Source organism: Heptranchias perlo, chromosome 2 (genome assembly GCF_035084215.1).
Source record: "Heptranchias perlo isolate sHepPer1 chromosome 2, sHepPer1.hap1, whole genome shotgun sequence".
In the NCBI taxonomy this organism is placed as follows: domain Eukaryota; kingdom Metazoa; phylum Chordata; class Chondrichthyes; order Hexanchiformes; family Hexanchidae; genus Heptranchias; species Heptranchias perlo.
The window spans coordinates 30,724,236-30,736,972 of NC_090326.1; the positions used below are offsets into that span (position 1 = coordinate 30,724,236).

General features: G+C 43.1%; 1 protein-coding gene across 1 annotated transcript in view; it reads right to left on the reverse strand.

Annotated features, from left to right (window-relative positions):
* Positions 1 to 12,737, reverse strand: part of cap2 (cyclase associated actin cytoskeleton regulatory protein 2) — a 306,535-nt gene that overhangs the window by 97,006 nt on the left and 196,792 nt on the right. The window contains exon 5 of the mRNA XM_068001661.1: positions 1,090 to 1,233. Within this exon, the coding sequence (XP_067857762.1) occupies positions 1,090 to 1,233 (144 nt within the window). The remainder of the gene's footprint in view (positions 1 to 1,089; positions 1,234 to 12,737) is intronic.

Here is a 12,737-nt window from a genome sequence, read left to right on the forward strand (position 1 = left end):
AGAGCTCTACTCTGCCGCTAACTGTGCTCTCACTGATGTACGCTGGAGAAGTTGCAGTGGAAACCATTGACCTCCACACCTTCTGGGCAGGTCCAAAAATTAAAGCACTCAATACCAACGTTGAGTGCCCAAAACACAGTGCCCTGCTCCCTAGCACTGACATCCCTCACCTCGATGAGCACAAAATTCACACACAAAAGTAAAATAAAAAACATATGTTGTAGACAACATTAGTGAGCAAGCTTTTGTGCTTTCGTGGGCTATACAGGTGTGTACTATGGAGCTTGAGAGGCCCATTAATTCTCAAGTTGCTGATACTAGCAGATCCTGACATTCTGATTTAGGATTTATCCACCAGTGAGGCAATAATGGTAAAACCAGCCCATTCCATACCTCCAGCCCCACAAAATTCAAACCGGAGAAACCAGCAAGTAAGAATTCTGAGCGAAAATGAGACTAAGCTGGCCGAGCCTTGAGGGGCAGATTGTAAAACTGGGACACGCAGTCCCAGTAGTGGAAGTCTGGAACCCTCTCCCCCAAAAAGCTGTTGTCAATTGAAAATTTTGAAACTGCAATTGATAGATTTTTTTTAAGGTAAGTTTATTAAGGGAAATGGAACCAAGGTGGGTAAATGGAGTTGAGATACAGATCAGCCATGATCTAACTGAATGGTGGAACAGGCTCGAGGGGCTACGCCTGTTCCTATATTCCTATGTTCCTAGGACTGCAATTTGGGCAATCGTGGCAATATAAATAGTCCCCATGCAATAATTTCAAGTTTGCAATCTAATCTCAGGGTTCAGAGGGGTTGCAGACAACTTGAGTTTTGCTATTATGGTTTAGAAAGTTACTGAGATTTGGTTGCATATTTTAAAACACTCATAGGGTTTCTCTATATAAAAAAAAGCTTTTAACAAATTTAAGAGCTATGCAAATCTGAACATAGTCTCATTATGTACGGTCAAAGCACTTTGTTGCAAATGGGCTAGAGAGGGAGATAGCTACTGTCTGCCATGCTGGAACTGGGAGCCTCTGAACAGCACCCACTCACACTGCCGCATTCATTCAATGGTAAAACTTTCCACTTACCACAGCAACCCACCCCAGCGCTGCGATGCTCTCACTAACAGCTGACAGGTGATTGAACAGCTTGCTGCCACGGTTCTTCTCTCGAAAGTTCTGGATCTCCTGCATTCTGTCGGATATGGGTTGGAGAAGCACAGTCATCTCAACCTGGGAGAGAGAATGAGGCAAAATGTTAAAGGAGAAAAAAAAATCCTAAGAAACAGTGGGCCTGATTTAATATGTGTCTGACCTGCAGTTTGCAGTTACCTGTGTCCCTTACAAATCCATATGTGCACATTTTCGATGCACTCTAATGTAGAATTTCCTGTTAATGTTAAGACGGTTTAGGTTTTGGCCATTTTTAGTGGGTGATTCTGATCTTAAAAATGCAACTGTTGAAATTGATACAACTCCCAGTGCACTGGGATGAGTAGTAGGGACATTGGCTCAGAAAATATTAGTCTTTTTTTTCTGTTAGTAATTTGAATTAAACAACTTAATTAAAAGAGCATTTCAATAGATTTTTGTTATGTAAGGGTGTTAAGGGATATGGAGCAAAGGCAGGTAAATGGAGTTGAAGTACAGATCAGCCATGATCTAACTGAATTGCAGAACAGGCTTAAGGGGCTGAATGGCCTACTCCTGTTCTTATGTTCCTACTTACCTTCATCGTGCTAGAAAAAAACCCAAATCAACAGGTAATTCAAATTAAGCAACTTTGAATTGAAACGGAATAGACTGTCCTTTATATAAAAAATGGTAAAAACGACTGATAAAACGTGTGATTCTTATATTTAGTTATTTTCATTTAATACACACTCTGCTTGTTTGTTGTTCGAGAACGTGCAAGTCCTAGGTATATAAGCAGCAATCTACAGAAAGGCCCTGCGTAATTCCTGTAGGAATTGCAACGAATCAACACTGAACATTGTGCTAGTTCTAAACACTGACACGGCCACGTGTTACTAAACCGATTAAAACATCTCAATGATGGGCAAAACCCCTTTGAATATCTCAATCTAATGTCACATTTGACCTTTCATCTCCAGAAGGCAAAACACCACCATTAAAGTAATGAACCGATTGGCATTAAAACCTGATACACTTCGATACAAACAGCTGAAGTAAGGTTGATTGAGTAGATAGGTAACCCTTGTTACAGCCTGACGCACAAGACATGGCTAACAAATATTTAATGTGTTCTGCAAAAGGTTGATACAATTGCACTTTGAAGTTTTTGCGTGACGAATGAATAGTACTGTCAAGTTTGCATTATTTATTTAAATGATTAAGTTCTGTATAATTGGTTTTACTGTCACTTGCTAGATGGGCACAGAGAATAATGGAGTGCAAGAGATAAATTGCAGGCACACGTGCAAACTGAAAACTGCTTCCCCCATCCTTATACCATTATAGAATCAAGCCCATGACTTCAGACCCCTCATACAGCCAACGACAGGCCCTATCTGCTTGTTCAGGTGACCACAAGAGATCTTGCGGCACTAGGGTCTTTCGCTAAAGAAGAACAGGGAATTCTCTTGTGTCCTGGCCAATCTGCATCAACCAACACCACCAAAACAGATTAAATGGTCATTCATCCCACCACTCTTTGTGGGATCTTGCTGTGCGCAAATTGGCTGCCACGTTTGCCTACGTTACAGACAATACACTTGAAAAGCAGTTCCTTGGCCATGGAGACCCAGGCCAGGGATTGTATCGTAATATACCCCATGTCCTATCTAGGTATCTGAACCGCTGTTTCAAGGTGCCTATGGTATGCTCAATAATGATTCTGGTGGCTGCACGGGCCTCATTGTATCGGTGTTCATTGGTGTTTATAGGAGTTGCAAGAGCGTCAATAGCCAGGGCACCGTACGTGGCCGGCGGAGTGGTCCACACTCCTAGGGTCTAACTGCCTTTCTCCCACCACATTCCCAGGCCAAGGATGCCTTTGCCTGATTTTCCATGTTTCCCGCCCCCTCTGCTATTGTGCTGTAACCATTTAAACCTCCGCTGGACCATCTATTGTTTCTTTACGTGTCCCATTATCACTTCCTTTTGCCTTGCACCATCATCCCTTCTGTCATTTAATTACTCCTGCCCTCCACCCTATCATAGACCTTCCCCATTTCTTTTCTCCCTGTCCTTTTTTCCCCTGACTCTGTCCTTGCTTAAAAGCTGCTAAATCTCTACAACATCTTCCAGTTCTGTCATCGACCTGAAACGTTGACTCTGTTTCTCTCCCCACAAACGCTGCCTGTCCTGCCGAGTGTTTCCAGCATTTTCTGTTTTTATTTCAGATTTACAGCGGTATTTTGCTCCTGCAAAAGAGGGCAGCCTCGATATCCCCCAGGAGTTAGTTTTCCGCTCTGGCTTCTCCTTCAAGTAATCCAAGCACAGAAAAGCCATTTTAAAACGAAGGAATAATAGCCGCTGCCTAGGAAGCAGACATTGACCTGCACGATCTTGTGCTGGTGGTAACTCGCGCGGCCAGTGATCCATGATGGAAGTGTCTGCCCTGATCAACCATGCATCAGTAACCTGCTTCATACATGCACATTGCAGTTTGACTTATGTTGCATATGTCCTCTGAGGCGGCTTGGAAGGTGCTAGAGGGATAAAAGTTTGGTGCTGCGGATGTACGATTTCTGCGCTCGACGTTGTATGCTCGACAGATTCCAGGAGCTGGTAGAACTTAGTCACCGTCTCCCTTGGAGTGGAGGCCGGAAAGTTATTTGTTGTTGCACATCCCAGGTAAGTACTCATGACTAAGGGGTTAAGGGTCGGCGTGGACAGTCTTATTCCTCCTTTCATCCTCTTCTTGCGCCTGCGATAAAACTCAACCACAGATGAACGCCGATAACAATTCCCATCTTCAGAATTTAGATTGTAGCAATCAAAAATACAACTCACTTCCTGAAAGGCCAGAATATCACTGGCTTTCATCACCCATTTTATGTGGGAGAGTGCTGACTACTTTTGAACAATATCAATAATGTATTAAAAATCTAACATCTGTCTAAATTTCTATGCTCACATTTATAATGGAAACTGCCTATGTAAACGTTTCAAGATGTAATGACACGATCCCACCACTGATGGTGCTGTAGTGCCTCCCAGGTCCTCAGCCTGTACTGCAAAGAACCTCCTCAGCTCCAACCAACTCTACTTCTCTGCTTCCCAAATCCATGTAAGTTTTGCTATTTAACTGTAAATATGTTAAAGGCACTATATAAATGCTAGTTGTTGTTGTAGTAAATATAAACTCAAAGCATTATATAAAAATGAAGACAGAATATATGACTTTAAAATGGGGACTGAATTTTATCTGCACAACCTGGTCCAATTATCCCCCACCCTCCAACATTTCATTTGAAGACTATACATGGTCTTGACTCCCCACGTGCAATGCCACAGGAAATTAACTAGAATATTATAGAAAATCTCATGTAGGACATTCACTTCCTGTCATCAAGAGTTTTGGTCACACTTCTCTCAACATTTAACATTGTAAATTGCTATGACAACATGCCCCATTCAAATTTGCTAGGTCAACTGTAGCTTCCAACTGACCTCTCCACCCACCCACCCGCACAAAACCTGCTTGGAGTTAAAATCGGGGCTTGTGTCTTTGAAGAACTGAAAAAAAAAATCTTATTGCCTCAAAGGGAATAGAGGAGATCAAGATATAGTGGTTTAAGCTCCTGCACCGAGAGGCAATGAAGGTTGTGAGAACTGAAGGTGCATAATATGAAGGGAGTTGATGAACATGGAAATGGTCAGCCAAAGAATGGAAAGATAAGAGAAAGAGATCTTTTACATGAAGAAGGAATAGATTGGGAGGGAGGACAGAGCCTCCTAATTAGTGGAAAAGGAGTCAAAGAATGAGTCATCAACCATAACACAAATGGATTAATTGGAGAAGAAACTAGATAGCACAGCATCGATGCAAGGCTATACGATGGCAACTTGTTTAGAAGTACACAGTACCAGACCCCGTCAAAGGCCTTGGAGATGTCGACGGTCATGGTTCACTGGAGTATTCAGGAGCAAAGTTTCAGAGAATTCCTCACATTAGACAATAAATTAACCCGTCATTTCCTTTGAAATCATGGATATGGACACAATCTGATCTATAGTTCAGATGCAAAAACTGGGTGCGAAGTGTGCCAAGAGAAAAACAATCATGGAGTCATAAATGTTGACAGGACATTGCTTTCTTCCTCAAATCCAGTACTTTTACAAACTATAATCATTTGTGCAATTTACTTGAATTTCAGCACCTAACACTTGTTGAACAAGCTCTCTGATGGTCAGGGTGATAGGGTGTGTTCATTTGTAATGAATAGTTCCCTTTCTTTTTACTTTTCATACAAGAAGCATGGATGACCACCTATACCTGTAGAAGGTAGTTTTACAGTCTTTTTGGATTAAAGATCCTGATTGTTCAACCATTATAGTTTATTTAAATAAACTCAGTTGTACCCTAAGCTACTCCAGCTTTACATCCTTAAAACATACACAAATTCAAATAATAAATTGTTTTAAAATTGTCCTTTTTAAATGAGGCGTACATTCTTTTGTCCATTTTCAGACACAGGAATTACAACCTGCAAAATTAATCTATTTCTCCAATTCAAGTCTCAACTTAGGCCCTTGTGAAAATGTCAACAAGTACTGCACAAATTCAGGATTTATCAAAAAAACACTGAGGTGAATTTCAGATCATTTTATAACAGGATGTGGTAAGTTCGACTGACATTAAACCGCTTTCTTTTCCTGCTCAGTTCCATGTTGTGTACAAGTCATAGTGACATTGGTGCTTCTTTCCAATCAGTGGAACTATTCTTTAAGGTTACAGAGTGATTTCAACCATGCTAACCAGCATAGACGAGGATCACACAAGAAATAGGAGCAGGAGTAGGTCATACGGCCCCTCGAGCCTGCTCCACCATTCAATCAGATCATGGCTGATCTTCGACCTCAACTCCACTTTCCCACCCGATCCTCATATCCCTTGATTCCTCCAGAGTCCAAAAATCTATCTATCTCAGCCTTGAATATACTCAATGACTCAGCATCCACAGCCCTACGGGGTAGAGAATTCCAAAGATTCACAATTCTCTGAGTGAAGAAATTCCTCTCATTTCAGTCATGAATGGTCGACCCCGATTCTTGCGATTATGCCCCACAGTTCTAGACTCTCCAGCCAGGGGGAAACAATCTCTCAGCATCTACCCTGTCAAGCCCCCTCAAAAGCTTATATGTTTCAACCAACCATTTTGAAATGGTTATCAGGCATAACTGCAGCTACAGCAATGTAGCATAGAAGGGGAGACTAAAGGGACTAGCAGAAAGAGAAGCATATAAAAACACAACCACCATCTTAACTGGTATCCCAGATGGTGTACATCTCGTCTCAGTTGGTAGCACTCTTGCCTCCAAGTCAGAAGATTGGTGCCCGTGGGAAGAGATGCTTAGCTGAGGCCCTGAATACTGGTTCTGGTGGTCTAGATGGATGTTAAAGATCCCACATCACTATTCGCAGAGGAGCATGGAGTTTGCCTGGTGTTCCATCCAACATTTCTTCCTCAACCAACACTATCTAAACTAGATGAATTGGTCATTCCCCTCAGTGCTGTTTGTGGGGCAGTGCTGTGTGCAAAAACTGTCTGCTACAGGCAGCTACACAAAAACATTGACTGCACTTCAAAGCAGATCATTGTACGCAAAGCACTTTGGGACATGGCTGAGAGACGTGTTAATGCGAGATATAAATAAAAATTAATTCTTATAGCATGTAGGATTGAAACAAGTAGGACACTATTAAAACCTCAAGTTGGGTTGGAGTGGGGAGAGGGAATTGAAATCACTGTATGCCATCAGGATTTCCATACAAGTAAGAATGTCTGTATTTGATTAATAGACTAGAATTACCAACTGGGATATCATCAAGTATCAGCAATGACTTTAAGACATTGTGGGTCAAGAGTTGCCCTGGTGCCGCTATGTGTACTGACATTGTCAGTTGGTGAAAATTTTGACTAGTCATATTGTAAAAGCCTGTCTGAGAAGAGTCATGATTTTGCGAGAAAATCCGGTGGAAATCAAACAAAGCAACTTGAGCTATTCTCTCTCTCCCCAACCTATTGGCTTAAAGAACCACGGAAGCTTTTCTGTAGGCTAGTTATTATCTGGCATTCCCTACACTGAACTGGTATTGAATCCGTGCAAGTAGTTGGATCAAAAACATAGCCATGCCATTTATATGCATGTGGAGAACATGCTGGTGACTATGGTGATGAGACAAGCAGAATCAATTAATGTGACTTGTAGCCACTTCACACATAATTTTGTCATTTTAGTAAAGTTTGGAAATCTCCCAGTTGCAGCTGGCAAAAATTTCTGCTCTAAAAGTCTGATTGTAAGGAGGCAACACTTTGTAAAGATAAAAATAAAACAAATTCTGTATCTCTCCTGAATGTCTTATGCTTCAGACTGTGTGCATAACCCACATACCTAAATGTCAGCACGTTGGTCCCACTTTCAGGCAGGAATCCCAGATACAGTTGGAGAAAATGTCAAAAGAATTTGATGTGAAAGAGCTCAGTTTGTGCTCAGTCTGAAATGCCGGATGTCGAAGGACAAAGTTTCAGTTGTGATCCAGATTTTGCCTGGTAACAGTCTCCCATATGTCACGATGGGGGAAAGTCACAGGGTGAAGGCTTGCAGCTGGCTACAGCAGAGATTGATGATGCCACTTGGAGCTTTCAGAATGACTTGCTGCAACTGAAATAACTGCACTGTTCCATTGCTTGGAGCATCTGCAGTATTTACTGGAGATGTCTTAAATCACTCCGAACAAGTGTTTGCGTCTTGCCATAGGTGGTATTGGCCCAAAGTAGGATTTATAAATTGCTCAGGGGATTAGGAAACAAGGCTTTGTTTCTGTAAAAGAAAATAGATATTGGACAAGGAGCCACTGTAAATTGCTAGCTACCATGACAACTGTTAACAATGCAAACTATATCCTACAGTGAGTTTATGCTCCACTTATTCTTAAAGGAACACTCATTTTTAGATCCAGTTAACGGCACAAATGGTTAAAAGGAAGACGGTAAGTACGGGGGAGGGGTTGAGTAGCGTTTGTTCAAAGTCCCCCATTTTATGGCAAAAGATTATAACCGCAGAATATTTCTAGAGTCATCAATTTTATTACCTGCATGGAGACCCTCAACTTAGGTTTCTCCCTGTGAGACTTCTCTATATGGTCACTGACAGATGATGTTTTGGAGCCTCTCTATAGAAGACAACACAGGCTACAACATTGGAACTGCGTGAGAGTTACTGTCCGGCCACGAGACCGTAGGAAACTAAACTACAGGCTGGGTGCTCTACATCCTCAGCCAATAGTGCGCTTCTGTGGCTAACAATTAACTTTAAAAGAATCCTGATCACAATAAACCAAGAGGTTACAGAGGAATTTTTAAAATATGTTATTTGTTCTCAGGACGTGCGTGATGCTGACAAGGCCACATTTATGCGCATCCATGGTTGCCCTGCAGTGGTGGGCCTTATCCTTGAATCGCTGCAGTCCTGTACTCCCATCGGTAGGGAATTCCAGGATATTGACGCAGAGATGATGAAGGAACGGCGATATCTGTGCGTGTCAAGATGGTGTGTGACTTGGGAGGGGGAATTTGGAGGTAATGCTGCTCTTGTTCTCCTTGGTGGTAGAGGTCAGAAGGGAAGGAGGAGCTGTTGAAGTAATCTTGGTGAGTTGCTGCAGTGCATCTTGTAGATTATACATACCACAGCCACAGTACACTGGTGGTGGAGGGGTTGGCCAGAGTCAAGTGGCAGGGTAAACAAAGCGATCTGCTTTGTCCTGGATGGTGTCAAACTTCTTGAGTGTTGTTGCACCTGCACCCATCCAGGTGAGTGGTGAGTATTCTATCATAGTCCTGACTTGAGGCTTGGAGGGGTCAGATGGCGAGCCACTTGACACAAAGTACCCAACCTGCTCTTATAACCACAGTGTTAATACGACTGGTCCAATTAAGCTTCTGGGCACATGGGACCCCTGAGATGTTAATGGCAATGGTGGTGTTACTGAAGGTCAACTGGAGATGGCTGGGCTTTCTCTTGTATGAGATGGTTGTTCCCTGGCATTTATGTGGCATGAATATTACTTGTCAGCCCAAGCCTGGATATCATCCAGGTCCTGTTGTGGGTTGGCATGGGCTGCTTTAACCTGATGTAATTGCTTCTTTGACTCTTTCAATCCCCTCTGTCAGTTCACTAAGTAAAAGGTGCAAAACTGTTCACTCACCAAAACAACTCCCTTTCCATAGCATTCTTCATGTAATAAAAAAAATGTCAAGAGTATGTAACGCAACGAGTGGTTGAGATCTGGAATGCATTGCCCGAGGGAGTGGTGGAGGCAGATTCAATCATGGCCTTCAAAAGGGAACTGGCTAAGTAGTTGAAACAAAAAAATGTGCAGGGCTACAGGGATAGGGCAGCTGGATTGCTCATGCATAGAGCCGGCGCGGACTCGATGGGCCGAATGGCCTCCTTCCATGCTGTAACCGTTCTATGATTCTAACAAGAAAAATGACACTGAGCTGGAAAGAGAAGGGTAACAATGGAAGGGGCAGGTGGAGAGAAGAGGAAGAGGAGTCTGAGGCCAAAATCAAAGAGAAGATTTAAAAAAAACAGGAGGTTTTTGAAATTGGGAAGGAGGTTTTGTAAGGTAAGCGATTTAGGGACAGAATTCCAGGAGCAAGGAATAGCGACCAGTGGTGGAGCAGAGAGGAGGGAACAAGCATTAACTTATCGTCAGGAGCAGAGTTTGCTTGTGGGGTAGTACAGCTAGAGATCACCCAGATAAGGTGGAGATAGGCCATAGAGGGATTTGAAAACTAGGATAAAGATCTCAAATTCAATTTACTGAGCACAGGAGCTTGGGAAGGACAGGAGTGATGGTCTTTGTGCAGGAGAAGACATGGGCTACAGAGTTCTGAATGAAGTCGCATCTCTTAGGGGTGAAGTCTGGCAAAGAGGGCATAAAGGAAACCAATCCTCGAAGTGAAATAGGGTTTGAGCAGTGGTGAAGGAGAGGGAGAGGTGTAAGCAATGCTCTGGAGGTGGCAGAAAATGATCTTGGATTGCATGTGGGCTGAGAAGCTCTGCTCAGGATGGAGTAGAGTGCAGAGGCTCTGGGTTTAGCCCAAGGTGGCTGCTGGGGAGATTACACAGAATGTACAGCACAGAAACAGGTCATTTGGCCCAACAGGTCTATGCCGGTGTTTATGCTCCACACGAGCCTCCTCCCTCCCCTACTTCATCTAACCCTATCAGCATATCCTTCTATTCTTTTCTCCCTCATGTACTTATCTAGCTTCCCCTTAAATGCATCCGTGTTAGTCACCTCAACTACTCCTTGTGGTAGTGAGTTCCACATTCCAACCACTCTCTGGGTAAAGAAGTTTCTCCTGAATTCCCTATTGGATTTATTAGTGACTATCTTATATTTAGGGCTCCTAATTCTGGTCTCCCCCGCAAGTGGAAACATCTTCTCTACGTCTACCCTATCAAACCCTTTCATAATCTTAAAGATCTCCATCAGATCACCCATTGGTCTTCTCTTTTCAATCTTTCCTGATAGGTATAACCTCTCAGTTCTGGTTTCATCCTAGTAAATCTTTTTTGCACCTTCTCCAGTGCCTCTATAACCTTTGTATAGCATGGAGACTAGAACTGTGCACAGTACTCCAAGTGTGGTCTAGGCTCAAGGCCAGAGGTATGCTGTTGGTGTTAGGAGTGGGAAAAGATGGCTTTGATCTTGCTTATGCTGAGATAAATGAAACTTGGACTCATTTACGACTTGGTGCTGGACAAGCAATCAAAGAGTATAGCAACAAGGATGGAGTCACTGGTAGAGGTAGAAAAGGTACAGCTGGATGCTCTGGATACACAAATCAAAGCTGACACTCAAGCTAAGAGGTAACATGTACATGAGACAACGAGGTGGCTGTGAGACACCACCCCAATCTCGGGAGGAAGGTCACCTGGGACTGAAGGGAAAGAGTCCGTACCTCCCCAATCTTACAAATCACAAAGTGACCAAATATTTAATGCACTCCCACTTGTAATGGATGAAAATGGCTGTTGCAGAGCTCAAGATGCTCTGGAGGAATTCTCCAAATTGTTGGCCTTCCCCCAACTGCTGCCCAGCACATCAACAACACTCGTCATACATTCCAGACACTAGAGGGACATGCACCAAACCACCAGAGGGTGAGAACTCACAAATTTACGGAAATTAGAACTGAAGATCCAACACACTTCGATATAATAAGCACTAATTCCAGGCGGGAAACTTTCAGTCATGTGTTCCATAATTGAAGCACCCGGTTGCACCAAACACAAATGTGAGTAAATGTGATCTAAAAGTGGCAAACTGCATCAGTCACAGGGAGTAGCCTAGTGACACTCATTCTCTGCCCTTCCTTAATCCTTGCTTCTCTCTCTTTCTCTGTCTTTCATTTCTTGTGATACATGAGAGTGGGAGAAAGTGAGACAGGTACGGAGAGAAAGTGAGACAGGTACGGAGAGAAAGTGAGACAGGTACGGAGAGAAAGTGAGACAGGTATGGAGAGAAAGTGAGACAGGTATGGAGAGAAAGTGAGACAGGTATGGAGAGAAAGTGAGAGGTATGGAGAGAAAGTGAGACAGGTATGGAGAGAAAGTGAGACAGGTATGGAGAGAAAGTGAGACAGGTATGGAGAGAAAGTGAGAGGTATGGAGAGAAAGTGAGACAGGTATGGAGAGAAAGTGAGACAGGTATGGAGAGAAAGTGAGACAGGTATGGAGAGAGAGCGAGACAGATATGGAGAGAAAGTGAGACAGGCATGGAGAGAAAGTGAGACAGGTATGGAGAGAAAGTGAGACAGGTATGGAGAGAGAGCTACACCACTATCCATAGCGACTCTGAAAGTCCTCTATAAAAACTATAGGAACTACAGTTTTAGTACAAGGACTTTCACTATTGCTATGAATGCTGGGAAACAACACCTCCATAACGGTCTCTCGCTCAACCGTGAGAGAAAGCTTGAGAAATGGAGGAATTCCAACAAAATCCAAATCCATGGGCACTGAGGGGTACGGTAGCATAGTGGTTATGTTACTTGGACGAGTAATCCAGAGGCCTAGATTAATAATCCGGAGTCATCAGTTCAAATCCCGTCACAGCAGCTAGGGAATTTAAATTCAATTAATTAAATAAAATCTGGAATTAAAAAGAAACTACTAATCAGTAATGGTGGCCATGAAGCTACCGGATTGTCATAAAAACCCATCTGGTTCACTAATGTCCTTTAGGGAAGGAAACCTGCCGTCCTTACCCGGTCTGGCCGACATGTGACTCCAGACCCACAGCAACATGGTTGATTTTTAATTGCCCTCTGAAATGGCCTAGCAAGCCACTCAGTTGTACAAACTCGCTACAAAAAGTCATCATAAGAATAAAACCGGATGGACCACCCGGCATCGGACCACTAGGCACTGGACACGACAAAGGCAAACCAAGCCCAGTCGACCCTGCAAGGTCCTCCTCACTAACATCTGGGAACTGGTGCCAAAATTGGGAGAGCTGTCCCACAGACTAG